The 24,913-nt window shown below is 42.5% G+C and overlaps 1 protein-coding gene across 9 annotated transcripts in view; it reads right to left on the minus strand.

The window, feature by feature from the left end:
- Positions 1-24,913, minus strand: part of ANKRD44 (ankyrin repeat domain 44) — a 288,800-nt gene that overhangs the window by 31,361 nt on the left and 232,526 nt on the right. For all 9 annotated transcript variants that reach the window (XM_053918901.2, XM_053918899.2, XM_045198483.3 and 6 more), the window contains exon 17: positions 9,504-9,575. In XM_053918901.2, coding sequence (XP_053774876.1) covers positions 9,504-9,575 — 72 coding nt within the window. The remainder of the gene's footprint in view (positions 1-9,503; positions 9,576-24,913) is intronic.

The following is a 24,913-nucleotide window of genomic DNA, read 5'->3' on the forward strand; positions in this document are numbered from 1 at the left end:
CTAATACAGACTAGTAGCTGGATGAATATATTTTTATGTTGTCAGTTCAGTCCTGAACATACTGACATGAAAATTTTTGTCTGGAGATTCTTCTGTTAAGTCTGGAGGAAAAAAGTTACTAAATACATGTGAACTTCATAATTCAACAGAGGCATATAGACCTTATTACAGTTCAACATTTTAATTTCTAACCACGTGACCCTGGGAAAGTTTCCTAATTTCACTTAGATTGTTTCCTCATCTATAAAATGAGAGTAATAAAAGGTCCCCCCAGGGAAGATGAAAAGAGATAAAACTGTATACAGGCTTTGCATAATATCTTGTACAAAGTTGATGCTTCCTCCTCTCTCTTTTACTTCACTGATTATAATGAAAACACAGAAAAAAGTATGGAAATATGTTCTATGTACCAGTGCCAACTTCAGACTTATTCTGAGGTCCTATGCTGTGTTAAGGTTAAGAGCCTTCATACTACCAAAAACACAAAATCAAAAGTCTGAAAGATGATTTTTATTAAATCTAAAAGATAAAAAGTGTATATGTACACATAAGACAAAGGACATCGAAATAAAGAAAAGGAAGAATACAGAGAGAAGGGAATAGGAGGAGGATGGAAGTAGAGAAGAGAGAGGAAAAGCCTGCCCCCACTGTCTTCAGCAGCCAAAGTCCCCTCTTTTGCCACCTGCACTTTTCATTTTTCTATTGCAGTGATTACTCAAGGTATAGTTTATTTGAAAAAAGGTTTAGCACAGAAAAAGACTAATTTCCTTATTATACAAAGAGCTCTTACAAGCCATTTTAAAAACTGGAAAAAGGTACAAAGGGCATAAAAAGGCAGCTCACAGAAAAAGAAATATAAAAGGTCAATAAACATATGAAAAAATATGGATATTGTTATGGTAATACTTTTCACTAAAGATTGGCAGTGATTAAGTTTAGTCATGTCCAGTATTAGTCAAGAAGAGTGAAAAAGCAATCTTACACTCTGTTGGTGGGAATATAGATTGGTGTGACATTTGTGGAGAGCAATTTGACAAAATCTACTTAAAAAACCCTAAGTTGCAAACAGTACCTAGAGCATGACCTCATTTATACAAGAACCAAATATACCCAGAACTACATATATCTGTACACATATGTATACTGTGTTATGTGTAGCAAATTTTAGAAGACTACAGGAGAAACCATTAACCTCTAGAAATGAGAGGCAATGAACAAATGGGCTTTTTTTCACCTTATCTTTTTAAAAATCACTTAAATAGTTTCTTCTGAGTATGTTAGCAAGAATAACAAAGATTAAAGAAACTAAAAGTACTGACAGTTGTTCTAAAACTTTCTCATTACATTATTTTTGTGAATGATCATGGTCATTACGTTATGCATTAAATATATTTATTAAAAACCATGGACTCATATACTGTTGAATCCAAAAATTTATCCCAGTTCCAACTCTTTTACTTCTAGACTTGTACATTCAACTGCCTATTGATATTTCCACTTAAATGTCTAATATGCGTCTTAAGTCAAACATGTCTCAGACAGCGTTTTTTTCATATTTTTTATTGTTGTTCAAGTACAGTTGTCTTCATTTCCCCCTACCACACCCCCTACCCCAGCCCTCCCCACTCCCCACCTTTGATCCTACCCCACTTTGGCTTTGTCCATGTGTCCTTTATACATGTTCCTGACAACCCTTCCCCCTTTTCCCCCTCCCACCTCCCCTCTGGTTACTGTCAGTTTGTTCATTACTTCAATGTCTCTGGTTATATTTTGCTTGCTTGTTTGTTTTGTTGATTAGGTTCCACATATAGGTGAGATTATATGGTGTTTGTCCTTCACCGCCTGGTTTATTTCACTCAGCATAATGCTCTCCAGTTCCATCCATGCTGTCACAAAGGGTAGGAGCTCCTTCTTTCTTTCTGCTGCGTAGTATTCCATTGTGTAAATGTACCATAGTTTTTGGATCCATTCATTTACTAATGGGCCCTTAGGTTGCTTCTAGCATTTGGCTATTGTAAATAGTGCTATGAACTTTGGGGTGCATAGGTCCTTTTGAACTGGTGTTTTACGATTCTTAGGGTATAATCCCAGCAGTGGAATTGCTGGGTCAAAAGGCAGTTCCATTTTCAGTTTTGTGAGGAAATTCCATACTGTTTTCCATAGTGGCTGCACCAGTCTGCATTCCCACCAACAGTGCACTAGGGTTCCTTTTTCTCCACAACCTCAACAGCACTTGTTTGTTGATCCGGCCATTCTGACTGGTGTGAAGTGATCATACCGTATTCTTAATTTCACTCCCCAAACCTGCTCTGCCTGCAGCCTTCCCCATCTCAGAAAATGGCAACTTTATTTATCTAGTTGCTCAGGCTCAAAACCTTGGCATCACCTTTATGCTCCCTTTTAATCCCAGGGTTGTAGTCCTGGGACATCGGGGCAAGTGGGTGCTGAACAATAGCCTCTCTCCAGCCCTACACTCCCCCTCACCAACCTTGCCATGCCCTGCTACAGGGAGGTGTCTTCTGGGCGGAAGGGACACCTTTAGCTAACCACACAGAGATGTCATCAGCTTCTCAAGCATATGGCAGGCAGACGTCTCAGAACCCTTTCTAATTCCCACAGGTAGCTGTGTGACTAGGACAAGCTCTCCAGGCCGTGCTCATCTATCTCCACGTGCAAGACACGATCATCTCTATTCTCTCTTTAAAATACACACAGAATCTATCCAGTCCTCAGTAGACCACGAGCCTTTTTCCAGGATGACGGCAAAGCTTCCCTTTCCATCCTTGCCCCCTGCAATCTAGCATCGATAGTCATCAGGTGAAATCTCCTAACAGCCAAGCTGGACATATCAACCCTTGATGGAAACTAGCCTAGACTTCTTCCCTCATTGATCATAAATTTAAAAACTTTCCATGGCCATTCGGACCCTTACGATCCAGCTTCCCTCTACCCTCATTGTCAGCATACCCCCTCACTTACCCTGTTCTAGACACACGGTCCCCACTGTGGTTAAATACTTGCATTTCCTCCTCAGGGACACTGCATCTGAACTTGATCTCCTCTGTCTGGAAGGCTCTTCCCTGGACAGCCAACCGGCTTTCCTGGTACTTCTGCTTCCAACAGCACCTTATCCAGAGGCTTCCCAGAACAGCCTCTAGAAAATAGCCCTGCACCCTCCTCCACCTCGACACACTTCCAGACACTCTCCAACATACTGGTCCTGGTTTATTTTATCTTCAGAGCACTTTAAAAAAAATTTTAAATATATTTTAAAAAGGTAGTAAAAAGTTCTCATCACAAGAAAAAAAATGTGCAACTATGTAAGGTGATGGATATTAACAGACTTATTTTGGTGAGCATTTGGCAGTACATACAAATACCAATCCTCCATGCTGCACACCTGAAACTAACACCATGCTGTATGTCAATCATAACTCGACACAAAGCAAAAACTAAGGTAGTAAATATTCAAAACATATTGCTTCCTAATTACTCGATCAGACTTTACAATTATCTATGCACTTGAGGTTATTCACATCTCGTGTATGTCTTGTGGAAATGTCGTTATTGTGTGTGCCCGCACCGCCCTGGATGCCTGTTACACATCCACTGGCTTGTTTTGCCTGTGACCACAGGAACTGTCTGCGTGTTGTTCACTGCCATGGTCGAGAATCATGCCTGGCACACAGTGGACACTCGACAATTACTTGAGGAACAAGTGAATGAATATAAATTCTTAGTACCATTTATTAGGGTTAGTGGTAGGAATACATCTCTTAAAGAGCATCTATTCTATTGAAGGCACTGTGCCAAGCACTCTAGCTGTAGTGTCTGATTTAATCTTTGCAAACGTCATTTTTATAGATGAAAAAAAAAAACCCCAAACAAGCAATGTTGCTAATTGATTCATCCAAGATCACTTAGCTAGTAAATGACAAAGTCAGGATTTGAAACCCACAATCCGTGACCACTAAGTCTGTGCTTTTAGGCAATGTGGTCTAATTTTTCCCAGTAATTCCATTTAATTGACTTTCAAACAAAATACTTTCGTCTCTCCGTGTAATGGCACAGAGAGTGGATTAACAAATACCGAATCAGAAACCCAAACCCCTTCTCTAGTAGGCTTAACCTGGAGGTAAAATGAGCTATGAAGCAACAAGGTTTACTCTGGGCTAACTTCTGGAATATTGATCTTTCTTGAGACAGAAAAATTCCTGTACTGCCTTTCTGATCTGCACTTGTTATGCAAACCATAACTGCATAGTGTCGCAAGTCTTTAGTTGAACCTAAATTCTGAAGCGAAAGCTTTTATCGAGCATTTGCTCTGTGTCAGGCAGTATTAGGCATGTTGCACTTTGTTTAATTGTCACCCATTTTACCCACGAGGACACAGCATGGCAGAGACATTAGCCAGCCCCTGCACCTCTGCCCCGCCCCCAGTCTGCAGCCTTACTTGGTGGAGCTGGGAATTGAAGGCAGGCCACTCAGATGCCAGAGCCTGAGCTGCGGCCTTTTCACGAGCTCCGATGGAAAGGGGTCAACAAGACCAAAAGGTGTATGATTTTTTAGCATTTTGTTACGGGCATTTCCAACTCATACAAAGAAGACAGGGTAAAGTACTGAATTCCCATATACTCATCACCTACTTGATAATCTCAGCCATTATCCGCTCAGGCCACAGGTGATCTTTAAGGCAACTCAAGAGCACCTACCCTCTGTAAAGGGCTGTGGTAACAGGAGCATCTACATCAGGGTGTAAAGCAGTCGATCTCACCTGGGCTTGAGCATGTGGATTATTTAAAAACTGACTTTGCCTAACACTTCCCCTCATTTGAAACTGGAATGATAGTAACTGATTCAGCCTGTGCGGAAACCCTGACGCACACCCAAGGGAACTGACTCCACGTAGATGACAGCAGATTCTAGAGGCTATCTGCAAACGGTGGCTGCTTCAGTGCCAGTGACTGCTATGACGAAAACAGTCAACATTTTCATTTCTGTCGGTTTGACAGCCTAGGAAAATAGAAGCGTCAACTTATAAGTTGCATGCACATCTATCTACAAAGCATGAGAGTGAACATATTTAGATTTAATAAAGGGAAGACTCACAGGGGAAGGAGAAACGGGACCAGGAAGGGAGCGGGTGTGCAGGCATCAGTGCTGCTCAGCCCAGCAGAGCCACACACACCCCAGGGCACCAAAGGTAGGTGCTGACTTAAGAACTGACTCCTTGAAAGGACCTGGGCACTGTCTTCGTTCGACCTCCCCGCAAAGAAATCAATCCACTAGCACGTGTTAAAGTTAAAGAGGCTTCATATCAAAACAAAATGGAGTGAGCCCTGCTGGTAATTGGAAAAGCTGCAGAATTCTAGTCCATACTTTCTTCTATACCAGGTGCTTGAAAATTCTCTTAAAGATAGAATGGTTGGAAGTCCAGATTTACCTATAGAATCCTTCCCGTTTCTTCCTTTAGTCTAGTTCAGTGATTTCCAACTGGTGTGCCACAAGAATTTTTAAAACATGCAATCCCTGACTATTGGTCAGGGGAACGGACCCCTTTTTCCTCAGATTGTCAAATGAAAAAGCAACAAAAGCCAATACAACAATAGCTGTCCAGCATGAATAAATCAAAATTATACCTATTTTTGTTGTCATATCAGCAAAAAAATTATTTTGGGGTGTGCCACATAATTTTAATAATTAGTTTATATGTGCCATGAGATGAAAAAGGTAGAAAATTGATAGTCTAGTTTGCAGCTCTTGAATTTTAGTATGCATACGCATCACCATACAGAATTGAAGGCACAGTTTTGTACTAAACTTCAAGGGCAATAGAAGGGGAATAATAAAGGTAACTTTGATTATACAAGAACTTTCATTTACCTTCACATTTCATAGCTTAACCCTATTAAAAAACTACCATAACATGGAATTCTATTTTATAGTTAAATGTATGATTCCCTCTTTAGGCAGTTATTTGACTTTTGGAGTATATTTAAAGAGTATACAATAAAGCTTTAAATTCCTGAAAGAGACTTGAGTAGCCAGCAAAGGATTCCTTCTCCTGTCAGCTGTACATGATGACAATTGTCCTATTTTTCCTTCTATTCCCAACTTAAACCAGGTATTTAGTAGGTAATTCCACAATAACTAAAACAGGAAGTCACACACACACTCACACAAAGAAAATAAATGTGCTGGTTCAAAAAGCATGGCACATTTTGGCTTTCACAGGCAACCTAGTCTGAGCCTTTGCTGGAGGGAGCAAACCTTTTCAATTGTTTTTACAAAATACCTTAAATCTCATTAGGTAACAAATATTTTTGAAATGTGATGAACTTACTTGAAATTCTTAGATTGGAACTGAGAGCAACGAGGAGAAAAGACCCGGGACTGCAACAGAGTGTATGAAACAACGGGCCCATCGGGAAATCTCGACAGCTGGAGCCCTTCATTTGCATAGCCCTGTGTCGTGATTTAATTTTTTCAAGTGGTTGAAAATGCTTATGAAATTCACTGGGCTGATAACCCTGGAGACTTGAATCATTCAGCCAGGAAATGGTAACTCAAGGCAGGTCAGGTATCTGTGGCAGTCAAGTTTGAGGGCATCTGGTTGCATTTCATTGCTAAAATGCTTCCACCTAAGAAATAATGCGCCTTGGGTCTTTTATCAAGTTAATTGCTACAGAGTTCCCTGGAGAGGGTGATGGACATACTTGTGGGGTTCTTGAAGGAAATAAAAAAAAATTTTTTTAAGGGTTAGCATTTAGAGAGCAAGAATGAAATAGTTTTAGAATTAAGCCATTGCAATCACCCTGGTCAAAGTCATTGTCGCCATGACTTTGCCTGGTTGCCTCCCTTCTCCTTTTGCTTTTTTACAATTTAAATGCAACACACTTTTAAAACAAAAGTCGTATCACTTCATCTGTCTTCTCAAACTTCTCCAAATGGTATCCTATTTTGCTCAGAGCAAAAGTCAAAGTTCTTACAACGGAGCATAAAGCCCCTGCTCCTACCCCTCCATCCCACCCTGCCCCCTCCCTCAGGGCTCTCAGCAGCCACAGGGGCTTCCTCGCTCTTCTGGTAACATGCCAAACATGCTTGTACCTTTGCGCTTCTGCCCAGAACAGTCTTCTGTCTGATACCAACACGAGGGGCTCTAAGGTTCAAGTGTGAGACTCTCCTATGCCAGACAGCACCCTGTCTGCCACCTCAACGCTCTCCACCTCACAGACCCCAATTGTAGCACCTGCAGCACTTGTCACCAACTGCCATGGTACATGTGTACTTGCCTACTGTCCCTCCTAGACTGGAAACTCTTCACATACAGAGGCCGGGTTTTGTTTATTGCAACATCTCCAGTTCCTGGAACAGTGCTTAGCATACACACAGTCAGCACATGTCAAATGAAAGGGTGGTATTCATGTTAACAACAGTGAGGAGGAAGCGAGCTGGTTGCACAGGGGGCCAGGCACTGTTCTGTGTCATGTGCATGAACTCATGTCACCCCCGTGGCCTCATAGTAGAGGTACCGCCATTCTCCCTTCTTGTGGGTGAAGACACTGAGACATTAGCTACTTAGCCAAGATCGTGCAACCAACAGTTACATAAATTAACAAACTGGAAAAGGTTTGGAGACCCTTAACTACCTCACTCCTTTTAATTTACAGGTGGGAAACTGTGTCCAGGTGAGTTGCTAATGAGAAGGCTGGGGGCTGGGACCTCCTCCCTGTAGGAACTTTCTCGGCCCGGCATGCTGTGGAACTACCAAAGCCCAGCTCTTTCCGGTGATATCTGCCACCCTGTCTTTACATGACTGGAAACCCAGAGTTTAGCAGAGCACCTGGCACACAATAAGCACTAAATGATAATTTTTTAAAAAATGAATGAGAGATGATGGAATTTCTGGAAGCTAAGGAAGTCTCTTCTCAGATTAGTAGCAGGCTTGGCGATGCAATCAACCCCACTTTCAAAGGCCAGTAGGGTTCTACCTGAGGTAACCTTTCAACTCTGCCTCTCTAGGGGCAGCTAGTGCTGTCTGTGAACCCTCAACCTTGGGGTAACTTCCCCAGCACAGCAGACGGTTGGGCAGAGATTTCAGGGAGCAACCGATACTGAAAACCAACTGGTATGATTTTTTTTTACATGTATCCAATCCATTCCAATTTCCATTCCAGTCCCATCTCCAGGAACAAAGGTTTGTGCACATTTGAACCTGATTTCACTGGACTCAAAGAGTGTGTGTGCGTGTGTGTGAGTCAGTGGGCGTGGCAGAGGGTGGCGAATGGGGTGTCAGCAGATGTTCTGGTGCAAATGTGGGGAGATAGTGGTGGAAGGAGGGGCCCGGTGCAGGACAGGGTGGCCGGTTCATCCCAACCTTTGTGGGATGGCCTCAGCCCCTCTCACCTTGCCTGAAAGCCAATGTATGCTCATAAATAAAAAGCTCCTCTGTGCTCTCCAAAATGTCCATCTCAAATTTTCATCAGAACGACACTGAATAAGCGCTTATGCATGCATGGTAATATTAGGTGACACGTTGTAACAATGAAACACAGAGACCCAGCCCCCTCCCACTCTTCCCAGCATCCTGTCTCTGGGGGCACCCAAACATCTTTGTGACCATGGACCGAGGGCCTCCAGTTCGGCAGCACCTTGGGCAAGGGAGTGGCTGGTGCTGGGTGTGGCTGCCCCCACAGAGAGGCTCCTAGAGAATAGCTACTGGTGGTCAGCTGCTGGCCGACACTGCTGGGCCCTGTCTGAGGCTGAGCGGTGGGTGACTTGGCTCAGCTGAGGCATCCCCACGGAGGGTGTGGGGACTGACCATCACTCTGAGCATTTCTCGTTAATGACTGGGATGCAGAGCGGAAGCTTTCCTGGTCCCGGAACTCCTCTTCCTCCCCTCCTGCCCTGATCACCTTCAGCCCAGGAGCCCCTCGGTGACCCTGATGCAAGTGAGCGCAGACACAGCACAGCTGCAATTACGAATGTGCTTGCCTCGCTCTCATGAGTTTGTACTCAAATATCTCAAGTTTTTAACTGTGGTATTAAAACTGTGCTATTTAATGACCTATAGCATGCATACTTGTGTATTGTCTATAATCAAATCTCTTAAATGGAAATATTTTCTTTGGATTCCCTCATTTTATTGATTTCACTACTAGGTGAGAATTTTAAAGGGTGTTAAAACTTATAACCTTCATTTGTTAAGGACAATGAAGTAAAGGCTTTATGCACATTATCTCTTTTCATTTTACAGATGGGGAAACTGAGGCTCAGGCAGGGTAAGTCATGTGTGTCTAAGGTCATCTAAGGTCACCAGTGGGTGCAGCAGGGACAGGAGCTTGAAGCAGTCTTTCTCTGAGGACCCTGAGCCTTTCCCCAAGTCCTGTTTTCATTGTTAGTTATTTCTGCATTCCTATGCTTTCGTTTTCAGAGCAACCTAGTTTTAGGAACACTGAAGCTCTTTCTATGACAAGCAAGGTTGCCCACAGCATCTCACTTACAGCTAAGTGGAGCGGGCTCTTCGTAGCACCGGAGTCTGGTTCTTCAAAACCACTGTTGGTTCTTTCCAAAAGCTGTGGAGAGAAAAGAACACAGCAGTACGTAAGTGCCGTTCGCAAAAGGAACCCTACTATATGGATACCAGTGTTGGCATAAATGAGAAAGAAGGTGTCAGAAACTTGAGAAATTTTGCAACTTATCAGCAATAAAAGAAATCTGATATGGTGTATCAAGACAAACATGCTAACTGAATATTTCAACTTCTAGAACATCTCAGCATTTGCTGTTCAAAAAAAGGCTTTCATACTTCAAAGGGTGCTCAGCTTCCCCAGTCCAGAAAAATAATTCGTGTGAAGTCCACTTTCACCCACCCGATGGTAAGAACGAAAAAATTACAATGCCTAGTTTATTCCGTTGGCAAACACACATACACTGGGGAGAGTGTCCTAAAAGGCACCTGAAGCTCCTGTTCTTGTGGACCTTATAGTGTAGAGAAAGAAAGCACACAAATAAATAAATACACAAATAAAAACGATCTGGTATTGATATATGCTATGATGAAAATAAAAGAATGTGACGAGATAGGAGTGACTGGGAAGTTACTTCGTAGCTGAAGGTCAGGGAAGGCCTTTCTAAGGAGGACCCAGGTAAGGTGAGACCTGAATAAAAAGAAAAATTACACCAAGTAACGGTGTGGCCGGAGAGAATTCTGGGAGGAGGGAGTAGTCAGGGCAAATGCACCAACGAGGGGATGAACAGACTGAGTTCAAGGAACAGAAAGGACAGTGTGACCGGGGCATCACGTTGGCCAGGGTGCCAGGAAAAAAAGACATGCTCAGGGAGTCTCAGTGGAAAAACAAGTTGTCAAGACATTTCTGGGCAATCCGTGCACACCTTTGACCCCAGGAATTCATTGCCAATGGACACACAGCGCACAGTGATGCACGGATAAAGAAATGGACTCATTCAACAAATACTTGATAGATGATCATGTGTGCCCAGACTCTGCCCCAGGCACTGAGGACTCAATAATACACATTTACAGATCCATTTTCCTCACAGGGGGTGGGCAGACAATAAAAGAAAGAAGTTTTTTTTAGTTAATTAGAAAGTAGTGGGTGCTATGGAAAAAATAGAACAGAGAAGGAGACTCTGGCAGGTTGAAGGGAAGGTCGGTTTGCAACTTTAAGTTGGGTGAGCAGAGACGGTCTTACTGAGCAGGTGAAGGCCCAGCAAAGTCTTGAGGATGATGGGAGAGCATTGTGGGTACCTGGGAGAAGAGCATTCCAAGCAGAGGGGCCAGCAGTTACCAAGTCCCTTAGGGACAGGTGTGCTTAAGAACACCCAGGAGGCTGAAGCAAAGTGAGGAAGAATGAGAATGACAGGAAAGAAAACCAGAGAGAGGGCGCAAGTGTCATAAAGGGCCTTTTGGGCTATAAGAATTTTTACTTCTATCTTGAGTAAGATGGAGTTTTTTAAAAGATTTTATTCATTTATTTTCAGAGAGTGGGGAAGGGAGGGAGAAAGTGTGGGAGAGAAACATCAGTGTGAGAGACAAACATTGACCAGTTGCCTCTCGTATGTGCCCTGACCAGGGACTGAACCTGCAACCCATGCAGGTGCCCTGACTGGGATTTGAACCAGTGAACTTTCATTTTGAGGGATGATGCCCAACTAACTGAGCCATGCCTGTCAGGGCCATCTTGAGTGAGACAGAATTTCACTGGCCTGTTCTGAGCACAGGTGAGGGCACAGGGACCACCGATGAGCTGGGGCAATCGTCCAAGAGTGAAATAACCATATCTTGGACCAGAGGGAGCAACAGGGATGAAGAGAGGCAGTTGGATAGCGGATACTTTGGAGATGGAATAAACAGGACTTGTTGATGGATTGAATGTAGGAGAAATAACGAAGTCAGGAATGACTCCTGAAATGTTGTCCTAAGTAAATGGAAGGATGGAAGTTCCATGAACTGAGATGGAGAAGACTGAGTGGAAAATGTATAGTGGGGAAGAGCCGAAGTTCAGTTTGGGAAATAAGTTTGAGATGTTCTTAAAGCATCCAAAGGTCCATGTTAACCAGGCAGCTGTGGGACACGTGGGTGTGGAGTTCAGGGTACTGAAAGCTATAAAATGGGATTAGATGAGCCAGGGAGTAAGTAAACAGAAGAAAGACTGAGTCCTGGGACCCCAACACTAAGAGCTAGAGAGAAGACGGGGAACGAGCAAGGGGACTTGGCCTGAGCAGCTGAACTGGAAGGAACACTGGGCAAGCATGAGGCTCTGGGGACCAAGAGAAAAAGCAGTTTCAATGACAGAATGAGCAGCCATGTCAAAAGTCCTGATAAGTAAACTGAGGCCTGAGAATTGACCACTCAGTTTACCAACATGGAGGCTATGAGCAACTCTGCTAGGAACAACTTATCAAAACACTGTTTCTATGAAAAAATGGGGAAAAAGTAAACAGCAATGGAGATGCATTATATAAATTGCAGTTCTACGTGTCACCTCTTATGATGAATTTTCCCTTTTTATGTTGCCTTTAAGTTCTTTGCATGGTGATGCATCCTAAGGGACCGAAAATCCAACACCTACAGCCTCGATGTGTGGTGAACACAGTCACACACCCACTCCCGTCCTCTGACTGGTGGGCTGGGGCTGCCCCGTACCGCAGAGGCTGGGCAGCTAACACTGCAATTTCCAAGACTCCCTTGAACTAGGGGTCCAGATGTGATCTAGGTTCTTCCCATTAGACCCACTGACCTGAAGTTTCAAAGACATCAGAGAGCAGGGGAAATCTCTGTGATTTCCGATGGCAAACACAGTTGTGGGGACTTATGTTTGTTCGTTGTGCAGCTTCCTGCATACAGGCTGCCAGCATAGTGAGAGCAGAGAAGCATGTCCATTCTCTGCCAGGGTGGACCAATCAGGTGCTGTGTGGCTGCAGGGCCAATCGTAGCAGCAGTGACCAGCCTGTCCCAGTGTGTCAGCTAGGGTGACAGCCAGCCATTCTGGGGGCTGCTTACCGATTCCCTGTAACCCCATCACCATCCAAGTGCATCAGTTCAGACTTATTTTTGGAGGAAGAGCCTAGAGTCCCCTCTTCCAGATATCCCAACAATCTTGTAAACACTGATTTTTCAAAAACTCAAATCTTTTTCTGTTTAAAACAACTAGCATGGTTTCTGTTTCCTTCAAATAAAACAAACCAAAAAAAAAAAAAAAGGCAGATTCAAAGAGTAACACAGATTATTATAGAAGTTTTCCTCATGGGGGTGGCACAGGGGAAATAGACCTCTCCATACACGGGAAAGCAAAATGTCCTAAAATCCACTTTACCCATTTTCCCCCTGAAAATCTCAAAGTTGTTGAGGGGAAAAACACATTTTTAAAGCCACATCCATGGAATGACATCACTTTCAAATTTTTAAAAAATTGCATTGACATGACTACATGTGCAGAAAAAAGGCCTAGAAATACACACCCTAAAATGCTCAACACAACCTGAAAGTGGGATTATACAGGATTTTTATTTTCTTTTTTATCTTTTGTGGGGTTTTTTGCAGTGACTGTGTAGTTTTCATAACCAGAAAACACTGAAGCTATTTCTGTTTGGAAAAAAAAGCTATTGACCTTCCTTTTCATTTAATAAATGATGTCAACAAACCCCCAGATCATTCCAGAACTCTTTTCTAATCAGTGCATGTGGAACAAACTGTTTGGGTTCTTTGGTAGATCAAAAAACAGTGTAGAACTTACCACCTAAGCACACGATTTCAAGTTTGCAAATAATACAATACAAATGATTATATTGAGGTTTGAGACATTTTACGTTTGTTTTTGTGAATGTGAGAGTAGAATGTGGAACTTAAACAATCTAGGATATGTTGGAATAATGAGAATAAATTTAATTTTAACTTCAAAACAAATAAATTTAAAACCAATCTGCCTTACATATTTGAAATAAAAACAGCTTTAAAAGGCTAAAAAACAGCTGTTCTTTGCTTTGTTTTGCAACATTATCACCTGCAAGACTTCCTGGAATTGATAGTGTGTACCAACTGCAAATCCGGTCCTAGAATGGACTTTTAATCAAAGGAACACAGAAGCATTTCCACCACTATCACAAACGCAATGAACAGAGGCAAGAAGACAATATACTGTTTACAGCCACAAATTAGGCATGTTCCCAGAAGATTTGCTACGGAATGTGATTTTCCGCACACATACTTTGATCATACAAATAGCCTGCCGTGTTTTATTTCTGTCACTCACCACATATTTACTGAGAATCCCTAGGAAGGACTCTGGGGTGGGCATCAGGATTCACTGATGTAGCCAGCATATATGATCACTGACCCAAGAGAAGAGCTTAGAGGCTGATGGGGGACCCACAGAAGTTAACAGGTAATGAAAACAGTGAGGCAGGAGCTAGGATGCAAGATGATGTGGGAACGCAAACAGATACCTGACCTAAAGTTGGGGAATCGGAGAAGAAAGACTCCTCTGTAAAGGAAGATCTAGCCTGTGACCCGGATGGCAGGAGTCAGCCAAGCAAGGAGACAAGGGAGCAGTCCAGGCAGAGGGAAGAGGGTGTGAGAGCAGTGAGTACAATGAACTAGAAATGCTTTAACTTTGGTAAGACGAGAGTAGCATGTAGCGGTGAAGAAAGAATGAGGAGCAGTGAGGCTGGAAAGGTAAGCGGACAACAGATTAGATTTAGGGTGATCATATCAATCTTGTGCAATCCGGGGCATCTTCGAGAAGGACCGTTGTGCGGGGATGGTAGGTGTAGACCAGGACATTACATCAGGACAGTCAGTCGGAGTCGCTGGAGTGCTTTAAGCAGGGAAGAGGCACGATCATGATCAGATTCTTGGGATTTATCAAAATCACTGTGGTTGCAGTGTGGAAAATGAGCCACAGTGGTGCTGGGGGTGGGACTGCCACCCTCAAAGCAGGGAGAGAGTTAGGACATTTCAACTATGGGGCTTCTAAATTGTGAAGCATTAAGTTGCTGAGCACTGATGGTGGCCTGAACTGCAGAAGAGGCCATGGAAATGAAAGGTAGTGGGGGTATTCAAGAGTTTCTTTCTTTCTTTCTTTCTTTCTTTCTTTCTTTTCTTTCTTTCTTTCTTTCTTTCTTTTTCTTTCATTCATTCATTCAACAATTACTGAGCACTCTGCTAGGTACTGACACTTTCAGTTCCAAAATAGCCCATGACCAGGTTAAACTTATAATCTAGAAGGTGTAATGCAATGGGCACATTCACTGGGTGAACTGCGGAGGAAGGGGAAGGGGTAGAGTCGAGGATGACACCCCGTTTTCTAGCTTTGTTAACAGGGTGAACAGTGATGCCTTCTTTAAGAAAAGAAAGAAAGAAAAGACATAAGACAAGGGGAAAGGAAGATGGGTTGAGTTTTGTGGAACGTTCAAGAGGAGAGGCCCGTTGGATAGATGGATATAACATTTGAAGCTTAGAAGAGGGAAATGGATCTGGGCTAGAGAAATGGATTTGGGAGCGGTCAGTATGCTGATACATGAAGCCCCCACTGTGGATGAGCCTGCCCAGAGAGAATGAGGAATGAAGAGAGAAGTGTGTAGGGCATGAGCCTCAGCAACCCCAGTATTTTAGGGTTTGGAAGAAAGAGAATCTGCCAAAGGGGCTGTGAGAAGGTCACAGGGAGGTAGGAGGAAAGGCAGGAGAGTGAGGTGACGATGATGACTGTGGTGGTGGAGGAGGTAGCCTGGGCAGCAATAGTTACTACGATGTGAAGGTGGTGGTGGTGGTGATAAATGATGATGATGGTGACTCTCCTGATAACAGCCAAAAGTTATTTCCTAGGAGCCAAGTGTCCTACTAAGGGCCCTACATGGCTCACCTGATTCTATCCTCAAGAATTTCACTAAGTGATTTGCTCAAGGTCACACACCCTGTAGAGGACAGATGAGGAACTGAACCCAGGTTTAACTCAAAACCCATTATTTACCCCACACAACAATGCTTTCTATCAGCTAATAAGCTGAAACTTTCCCCTGATATTTCAAAAAAAAAAAAAGCAGGGGTGAGGGTAGAAAATAAGGAGATATTTCTGGTTTTGTTTTTGTGAACAAAAGTAGATGAATCTTTTTGTTTCTAATTTCAACAATTTCCTTTAATCTTTGAGATTTTCTTCTTGATTCCTTAAGGAGTGTGAGCTCTCATCTTAGTTACCCAGGAACCACAGGAGACTTTAATGGGAACCTAGCTCCTCTGAGTGCCCCTCTTCCTTCAGCGATTCCTTGTTAGTGAAGAAGAAAAGACAGTGTGAAAAAGTGGGGAGAAAAATGATTTACAAGTAATTCAAGCCTGACAGTTAAATTTTTTTCTTAAATTTATTTTTGATTTTTAGAGAGAGAGACAGAAAAGGTGAGAGAGAGACATCGATTTGTTGTTCCATGTATTTATTGGTTGATTCTTGTATGTGCCCTACACAGGGATTGAACCCGCAACTTTGGCATATCGGGATAACACTCTAACCAACTGAGCTACCTGGCTAGGGCCTGACACTTACATTTAGATTCAACTTTTCTTTTTAATGTGAAATTTTGTTCTAACCATATCCAGCCCAAGGGATGAGGCAGACAGGCAGCACTGGTCAGTCACTCCACTTAGGTGTAAACATGTCAGAAGGAAAACGGGCCAGCGCGCTGGAGAGCTCATACCACGGCTTGCTGTGCACACTCGGACCTCAGCTGTGGTGTGCGATATTGCTGGAACATAACACTGCTGTGCAGAGAACGACCTCAACCTGCCTTGTCAAAATCAGAAGTGGAATGAATCTTTTGAAACAGGTACAGCTAATACGTGCCAAGAAGCAGCATTGTAAAAAGCAATGAGTTGTGCATGTAAGATTTACAGTTTTGTTTTTTAAGTCTTTTTTTAATTGTTGTCCAACTACAGTTGTCCCCATTTCCCCTCCATTACTCTCCCCTGCCCTACCTACCCCCACCTCCCACATTCAATCCTCCCCTTGTAGTTTTAAATAAAAAAATATGATTTTATATGAATAATCCAAAACTAACTATAACTTTCTCCCTTTTAGACTACTTCCAATTAATACACATCCTCAGGCTTATCTTCACCAGTTACACTCCATGCACTCACACGCTGGTTTTCACATCGAATCGCACTCACAAATCTAACGTACACACCCAGCATGTCATCATAGGCTTCTGTTGGCACAATAAAAATCTGCACTCATTCCAAGAATCGACTTGGTCCTCTGCCTCAACAATCTGTTAAAATGGCTGCTTCAATAAAGCCTTTATCAGGACTCCTTAATCTTATTCCTTGTCCTCTCTCAAATCCCAGAACTGCTTCTTTTTTCAACTGACCAACCGTTTGTGAGGCTCCTCTGTCCAGTGAAGCACTGCCTGACCCCGCTGCTTCCCTCACAACCTCCTCCGACAACTTTGCATTTTCTACGGCGTTCATGGGTGTAAGAGGAAGGTTTGGGATGAAAGCCATTTCCAACCCCAGTGACAAGGAAAGACAAGCGCCGGAAGTGGCAATTGAGAGGAAGAAGCTGGGATGGGAGAAGCAGGCTTTTTAACTCTCCTATTTGTGAAACATGAACTCTCTGGTTCATTGGTGGGGGGTGAGGGGGTGCTGGGATGCTCTGTAATTCTGAGGGGCCTGAGAAAACGATTGTATTTGAGATTATGACAATTTATAGGACATTTTCTGAATCTGGAGGGTGTTTCTACAGGATTAGTGGGCTCACACAAAGAACATCTCAAGGTCTTTGGATTTAAAAGCAGCAAAGGTAATGAAAGGCCAAGTTTACAGCTTTCCCTACAAAATAAATCTGTGACAACAAAATCAAGGATAGAGATAAAGTCAGTGGTAATCCAACTGGCCGCTGGGTTTAAAAAAACAGTCATCTTATCCAAAACTGTGAGGAAACATAAACATTACACTTGAACTAGAAACCCAAGCTTTACAAATACTGTAGATTATGACTGGCTATTTGAAAACATGGTAAGAAAATATTCAGAAATCCCAAGAGACTGAAAGCTGATCTAAACTAGTTTTTTAATGTGCTATGTAAGAAAGCAGAAAGCAAGTGTGTCTCCGACTGTAATAAGAAAAACAGGGAGCTAGTGGGTCTCTCTTGCTCGTTATGGTTGGACTCTGCCTACACAACTCGTTTCCACAGGTTAGGAAGGAGAGGAGGAGCTAGAACACCAGTCAGAAAATGCCCACAGGGACCATGTAGAGGAGGTGCTCTGAGAAAAGGTTTCAAATGCATCTATTCAGCTCTTAGCACTGAGGACTAAGAGGACATTTATAAGGCTTCAAGTCGGTGAAGGCCTGGAAGCAGGCCAAGGCCCCTGGAAAGTTGGCACCTCTGTAAGAAATTCTATTTCACATTCTACTTGTCTGTGCCTGAGAATGAAATGCTATTTGGGCAACCTCAAGGCCACTCTGGAGTCAACTGTGCTGAGCCCTGGCTCCAGCTCAGTCCAGCAGGGGGTGCTGCGTCCGCAGAAGTTTCAGACCACTCAGCCTGTGTCAATAGGCTCCATTCAGAGGATCCCAGGAGCCTGGATAGAGCACGGGGGAATCCCACAGGTCTGTCATTATCAGAGTTGCTAAGATGTTCCTGGCCACGGTGGATGGACCTCCATGGGCCCCAGGCCTTTGGGCTCAGCCCAGCGTACACTAGCCGCTCCAGGATGGGTATCCATCACACCAGTGACCATCAGTCATGGCTCAGGATTCTGCTCATATCCCTTCACAGCTATTAGAAAAAGCTGTCTTGCTTGAAATTGTTAATAACAATAATTGCTAGAAACTCAGTGGTTTCTGGAAATGTATGAACCTATTCTAATTTCTGCCTCCCCCCACAACTCCTTAAGTGAGGAACCATTAACTTTCTACGCTTGTGTAAATCAAGGTCTATGCAACTTGAAAAGGAGATAACACGAATTAAGGAGGGTGCTACTAGAAGCCGAGGTAGATTAAGTTTCCATTCCTTCTTGGGAGCTGATTTTGATTGCTCTGCTTATCTCCTCCCTCCAGTGTGTACTCAGTTCCTGGTAATTTCCTTGCCAATTAAAAGGCAGAAGAGCCTGTAGTATGTGTAAGGGTGGCTAATGAAACCTGCTGTGATGATAAGCCAAATGCAAAATATAAAATGCGTAGTGCTCAAAACTATCTTGCAAGAGCCTTAAAATGTTCATATACTTTGACCCATAAACCTACTTCAGAGACTCTATCCTGAGAAAGTTTCAAGCCCAAAGCCATTTAATAGTAAAATAGTGTAAACAACCTAAGTAGTAGAAGAAAGTCTAAGTTATTATGGTTGATTCAATAATTAAACATTATTTAAATTAAAATGTTTATCAAGAGTTCTTAATTTCCGTAATACTTTATGGAAAAAAATCAATGCACAAAATTGCATGTTTAATATTTTCCTATATTTGTGAAAAATAAAATAGGTGAGGAGACTGGAAGGAAAGGCTACTAATGATTATTTTGGGGTGGTAGGCTTTGGTGTTTAATTTCTTGTTTCCACTTTTCTACATATTCTAAACTTTCTACAACAAATATAGATTACTCTAGTAAAGAATAAGACAAATTCTGCTTTAAAGTGAGAGGGTTGAGGCAGATGATTTCCAAGGTCCATTTTTGTACATGATATCCAGCCAAAATGTAAGGGGTCAGCGTTTTCATGACCGTGAGCAGCCTACCTTTATTACGGCAGTGATACCATTCTGGCCAGTATTCCTGTTGGTGGAGTCTATTTCTTCATGGCCATTAACCTGCAAATTCCTTAGGGGCAGGGACTAGCTATACCGTGTAGTATGCATTCAATAAATGTTTGTTGAATTAAATCTGATAAATGAGTGAGAGAGCATCAGTGGAATTCATTGCGATGATAAGATATTTGTTTACCTGTTTCGACAGTGTAGGACTATTAAAAACATTACTAGTATCTTATATTTGGGATGAACTTTTCTCTTTATAATTATCTGAAAACATATTCATTGGTACATTTAAAAACCAACCAACCAACCAGGAAAACATACAAATAAACAAACCTGACCTTCCAGAGAACATGGTCTTGTAATTGAACAATGCTCTAGGATAAGTGTCCTTCTCAACCATGTCTGTTTACTGTTATGAGTCACATAACTCTTCATGAAGGGACCCTCTGCCATAAGGTCCTAAAGAAAACTAACAGCAAATTAAATTTGCATGTGATTGATGGACCAATACTATGAAGAAGGTGAAATACTAGTAAAAGAATTCCAAACACATTTTCTGGTTGTAAATACCTGTACCAGTCCAGTAAAAGCTGGGCTGTATGTTTCTGAAATAACAGAGTAATCATGATTCTTTTCATCTCGCCACAGACATTCCAGATGAAGAAGAGTATTAAGATCAACTCAGAGGAAATAAGGCACTATCTTTGGGGCTAAGGCCCCACGGTTACTGGAAACACAAGGACTGAGTAAGGCTAGAGGAAGCCAAGACTGATTACAGAGGGGACACTGAGTTTGGTTTCATTCTTTTGTATAGGTGGTGAGCCAGGAGAGGGAAGGAATGTTTATGTCTTGGCGACAGGATGAAAAAGAGAGAGAGCGGGAAAGGGTCCCTGCGAAAATCTCTGAGGGAACACAGCAGGCTGTAGCCATCAGCAGATTCCAGACAGAGTGCATGCCTTGGTTCCTGATACCAACCAAGTATGCCCTGGGGACCCTTAATACATCCACTGGGGATGTGATTATGAGTGCTGCACGTCCATCAGGGATCTGGCAACAGTTACTGCAAGGAAATTTCAGTACAACAACAACAAAACTTTGGCTATTTCTTTGATGTTCATAGTACAGGAATTATTAGCCTTGACCACACCTATTTACCTCCAGAATTTTGCAGAGTGATTCAGGAGTTAAGTTCTCCTGTATCAGCAGTGAGTCAACATAGGGGTATATTCTATCACTGGGAGAATCACCTGATTCTCTTTCATTGCTTTTCTCTTTGCATCCCTGCCATACGTGTGTGGGAGGGCCGGGGAGGGAAGGCGCAAGGGGGCACACAAAGGTCTGTGATAATCAACTATTATCATATGTTACATGGGTAACATAAGTTTAGGAAAAAGAGCAAGAGGGGAAACTGTCCAGAGGTATTTGATATTTTATGGGTTCTCTGTTTTTATGAAAAATTATCCAAAACTTGTAAATAAAGCAATGAGGATAATTCTGTGTCCTTTTAAAAATCATACTGAGGCATTGTTTTAATAGCCCCACCCAAGGATTAACTTTTCAGTATAATGTTAATTAAGGACTCAGTCTCTATGAATTTGTATGTTAACTTGCAGATTTGTTTCCAGCAGAGATACACATTATTTCTGTGTGGTAGAAAAGATAAGTCCAGAGATTACAGCTTAGTGCCCTTTAGGATGTTAACCAGTTTTGAATCTAACCTAGCAATCCTATTAGAATATTACCTCATTAAAGTGCCCATAAAGGCTCTGTTCCTCAGATGCTCCTTGAATAAGGTTTACCATGTCATATATGAATTCTGTCATTACTTAAAACAATCCTTAATACACGTCCCTCCTCTCTTTGTAGGAAAGTCTTGTTTAAGTTTTTTGAGGAGTACATACTTCAACATCACCCATCAGCTCTAACTAACGTAAGCTCTGAAAAGTCTTACGACCCTTTGGAAATGCCAGTCACAGTTTCTTCCCCACACTGTTGTTCCACAATTGACTCTCTTCATGGGAACTTTGCAAGAACTTGAGAAGGTGCCTTCCTTTCTTTTAAAGGGGACTGGTGCAGACTTAGGGCACAGAGCTATGCTATCCAAGATTAGAAGATCAGTCCCACTGGATTTCCAGTGAACTCTTCTCAGGCTCTGAGCCCGAGGAATCACAGGGCCCCTTCCCTTCTTCAAGTGAATCATGGCAATGGCCAAGAACTTTCCACATGAGTTGAAGGCCTTATGGTCTGCCCTTGCTCTTTTTTCTCCCAGGAACCCACAGGAGCCGCCAGAGACCAACCTTGCTTCTCTTCTTACCTCCATTCAGACAAAGGGGGTTTGCCTTAGAGCACAGGTGGCAAACACAAATCCCGCCCTCTACCTTGTTTTATCCGGCCTGGCACCTCATTTCTACCCAGCGGCAGCACTGAGCTCTCACTTAACTATTAAGGAGTAGTTACATTTATACAGTCCTAAAACTACATTCGGCCCTTGGAAGGCCACAGCGAGGCTGATGTGGCCCCCAGCGAAATGGGTTTGACACCCCGGCCTTAGAGTGCTAAGTTCATTCAGCACACTTCAAGGGGAATCTCACAGCATACCATCTCCTCTCCTTTTCTGGCCTCCTTCCCTATTTAGAATCCCTAGCAGAACTGAAGGGGACCTCACCCCAGCTAGATGCTTCAAAGACTCACATCTCAGATCACCTACAGCCCAGGAGGCAGGCCCCTCTCCCCTCCCCCATCTTGCCTTACTTCAAAAATAAATCTCACTGAAGAAGAAAATGAAATACACAATAAAGATCAGATCATTTATGATTGAATGCAAAAATACAGTACTTTCATTTAAGCTAAATAAAGATAATTCAAAGAATTGTTTCTCTCGAAGTTTCATAAAATTTCATTCCATTACATCATGTTTTCATTTATGGAGGATGACTGTTATGCCACAGTTATTTTATTGATACAGGCAAATATAAGAAAAATGTTTGGGGTTTTTGAAAGGATAAAACAATAATGTGATGCAACTATGATATTCTGAAGCCTGTGTGTGTGTGTGTGTGTGTGTGTGTGTGAATTTAAAAAGTGGTTTCTCCTAAGGGTCTTTCTACTGTAAACCCACCTAGGCCACACGCTGCCCGGACAGTTATGCCTCTCCCTAATTGAAGGGGTTGCTGGGAGCCAGCTTGCAGCGGCATTTTGGCAAATCTGGCCCTCCTGGATTCCCTTTCTGTGGGCTGTTAGCCCATCCACGCACTCCAGGCAGACTCCTACTGAACAGAACATATCAACTCCTTCCTGCCGGAGCAGCCAACATACTTGGAGCAGAAGGGTACTGTCCATAGGACTCAACTCCAGTTTCTTCCAATCTCACCCCAGCCCCAGCTTCCCCCTTCACTTCTAAAACAAACAAACAAAAACAAAAACAGGAACAGAAACACCTTCCAGCCTCCAGGGCATATATGGAAACGACTCCCAGTCTCCTGGGGGAACACATGCACCCTGCTTCTCACCCCCACCAACATACAAAATATCTTTTGCCTGGCACAAGCCCAGAGAGCCCGTGGACAACTCATGAATTTTAATTAGTTTAAAACTCAGGTCCTAAAGCAATACATCTCCCTTTTAGTTTCATAAAACCCAGCAAGTCTGTAAGTTAGTCGCATTCAGCTGACAGCAGGGACTAAGCATCTTCAGCAAAAAGTGTCTGTCATTTAAAACACGTGACATTCTGTGAGTGTCGGCCACGAGGATGCAAATGGAGCCATTTCACTCTTGGCATTTAGAGGCTCTTTCACCAATTTCAGGGTGTCTATGCCTCCTCTCCCATCTGTCGTTTGTCTTTTCTTTCTAGCTATTAATTAGCTCGTTGAACAGAAGGTGGAGAGGCGGGGTATTTAATTTAATAAAGCATACCACGAAGGTTCTCGGAGTTCTCCCAGTGATCCGTCTCCCTGCTTGCTGATAGCGTCAATGACGGGTTTGAGAAGGCAGGCGAAACTCTCCACTAAAATGAAGTGTTGGTCACCCACGTACTTATGCTACTCCCTCATTCCTACTAATGAAAGAAAACCTGAAAATGTTGTGTAACTCTACCTCACTCAGAAGGGCAACTGAACAGAAATCAATACTCCTGTAAAGTTTTCCCTGTTGCTCCCAATTATCCGTCAGAATGACTTTGCTCTGGCTTTAACAAGGCTTTATTCAAAAAGGATCACGTTTAAAAAATACTTTTAATGCACTCTCTAAAAGCTATGGGAAAGCTAATTTAAACACAGTTCTAATTTTTTAAATGTAGGACTTCAAATGTGTGAGCATGCAGCTGAAAGGCAGCTAAAAATCACTCAGGAGTTCCACTTAGAAAGTCAGTCCTGACAGCATTAGCTTGAAACTGGACGGGTCCGAGCTACCTGCAGTGGCTGCACAGCAGTGCAGCTGTCCAATCTGGACGGCTTTTTCCCTTGGAGGGTGTACACTGCACCACTTATTCTACAATTTAGCATACAAATTAGTTAGAAATGTGTTAGAAACTGAAAGCCCTAATTTCAAGGTAAATTAGATTGCTGAAAGTTCGGTAAGAATGATCTGTTTACAGACTCTAGTGCCAAAACCAAAAGTAATTGTAATAAAAGTGTCCTTTCAGTTTTTTATTTTCTTAAGACCAGGGATCAGTGATCAAAAGATTAAAATGGATAAAGCATACCTTAACAGGACAAAATCAAAACTTGCTGGATAGATTCTTTTTTGTTTACTCACTTCACCCTTTGGAATTTCACTTATTAACTAATGAAAATGGCAATAAACATACTTGCATAAAAATTTTGGGAGACTTCTCTATATGTGATCACAGTAGAAAGATGTGGGGTTAATTTTCAGCATTTCTCTTAAATGCCAAACTATTGTGAAAATGCCTGGTGGCTAATAAACACAGCAAGCACTGAGCCGCACACCAGCTCCTGCAGCTCCCAACGGCACGTTCTACTTCTAACGTCTGGCCCACAATGAAAGTTTTCCTTAGGAGGATGCTTTGCATTTATTTATTTATGACAACCAATTTTTAACTATATGCCTGCAAAGTGACACGAGCCTGATAAACGCCCAAACATCCCAAAGTACAGACTGAGATTTCACCTGGCTTTAACATATTAAAGCCACCAATTTGTAAATAGTTTATACAAATTCCTAGCTATGCCATAAAAAAGGTATAAAAAAGTTTTATGTCTAATCAAAAGAATTTTAAATATAGCTTACTTTCAGCCTGCATTTGCTGAGACAGCTTTGAAAAAAGCCCCCAAGTTTGTGCTCAGGGAGAGTGCTGGATTGAAAAGACTTAACTCAAAATTATTACAATTAAATATTAATGGTGGATTAAAATGCCAAGAGAATTATCAAAGGTTCTGATAATTTCACATAGTTGCCCACATTAAATAATAATGTGGATTTTTTTTCTGTTTTTGTTTTCTGCTTTCCCACTTAGGCACTAGGAAGGCACAGCAACTCTGTGCGGAGTTATGCAAGCTGATCCCGTGTCGTTTTCACAGCCATATTCTCTTCACCCTGCTGAAGAGACAGGCGCTATTCTTGTCATCCTTTCTACATGCTGGTAATTCTGTTTTCCTCATACCTTCCTTCCTCAATTGCTGAACAGAAGTTGTACTGT

The sequence above is a fragment of the Desmodus rotundus genome, chromosome 2, assembly GCF_022682495.2.
Source record: "Desmodus rotundus isolate HL8 chromosome 2, HLdesRot8A.1, whole genome shotgun sequence".
Lineage (NCBI taxonomy): Eukaryota > Metazoa > Chordata > Mammalia > Chiroptera > Phyllostomidae > Desmodus > Desmodus rotundus.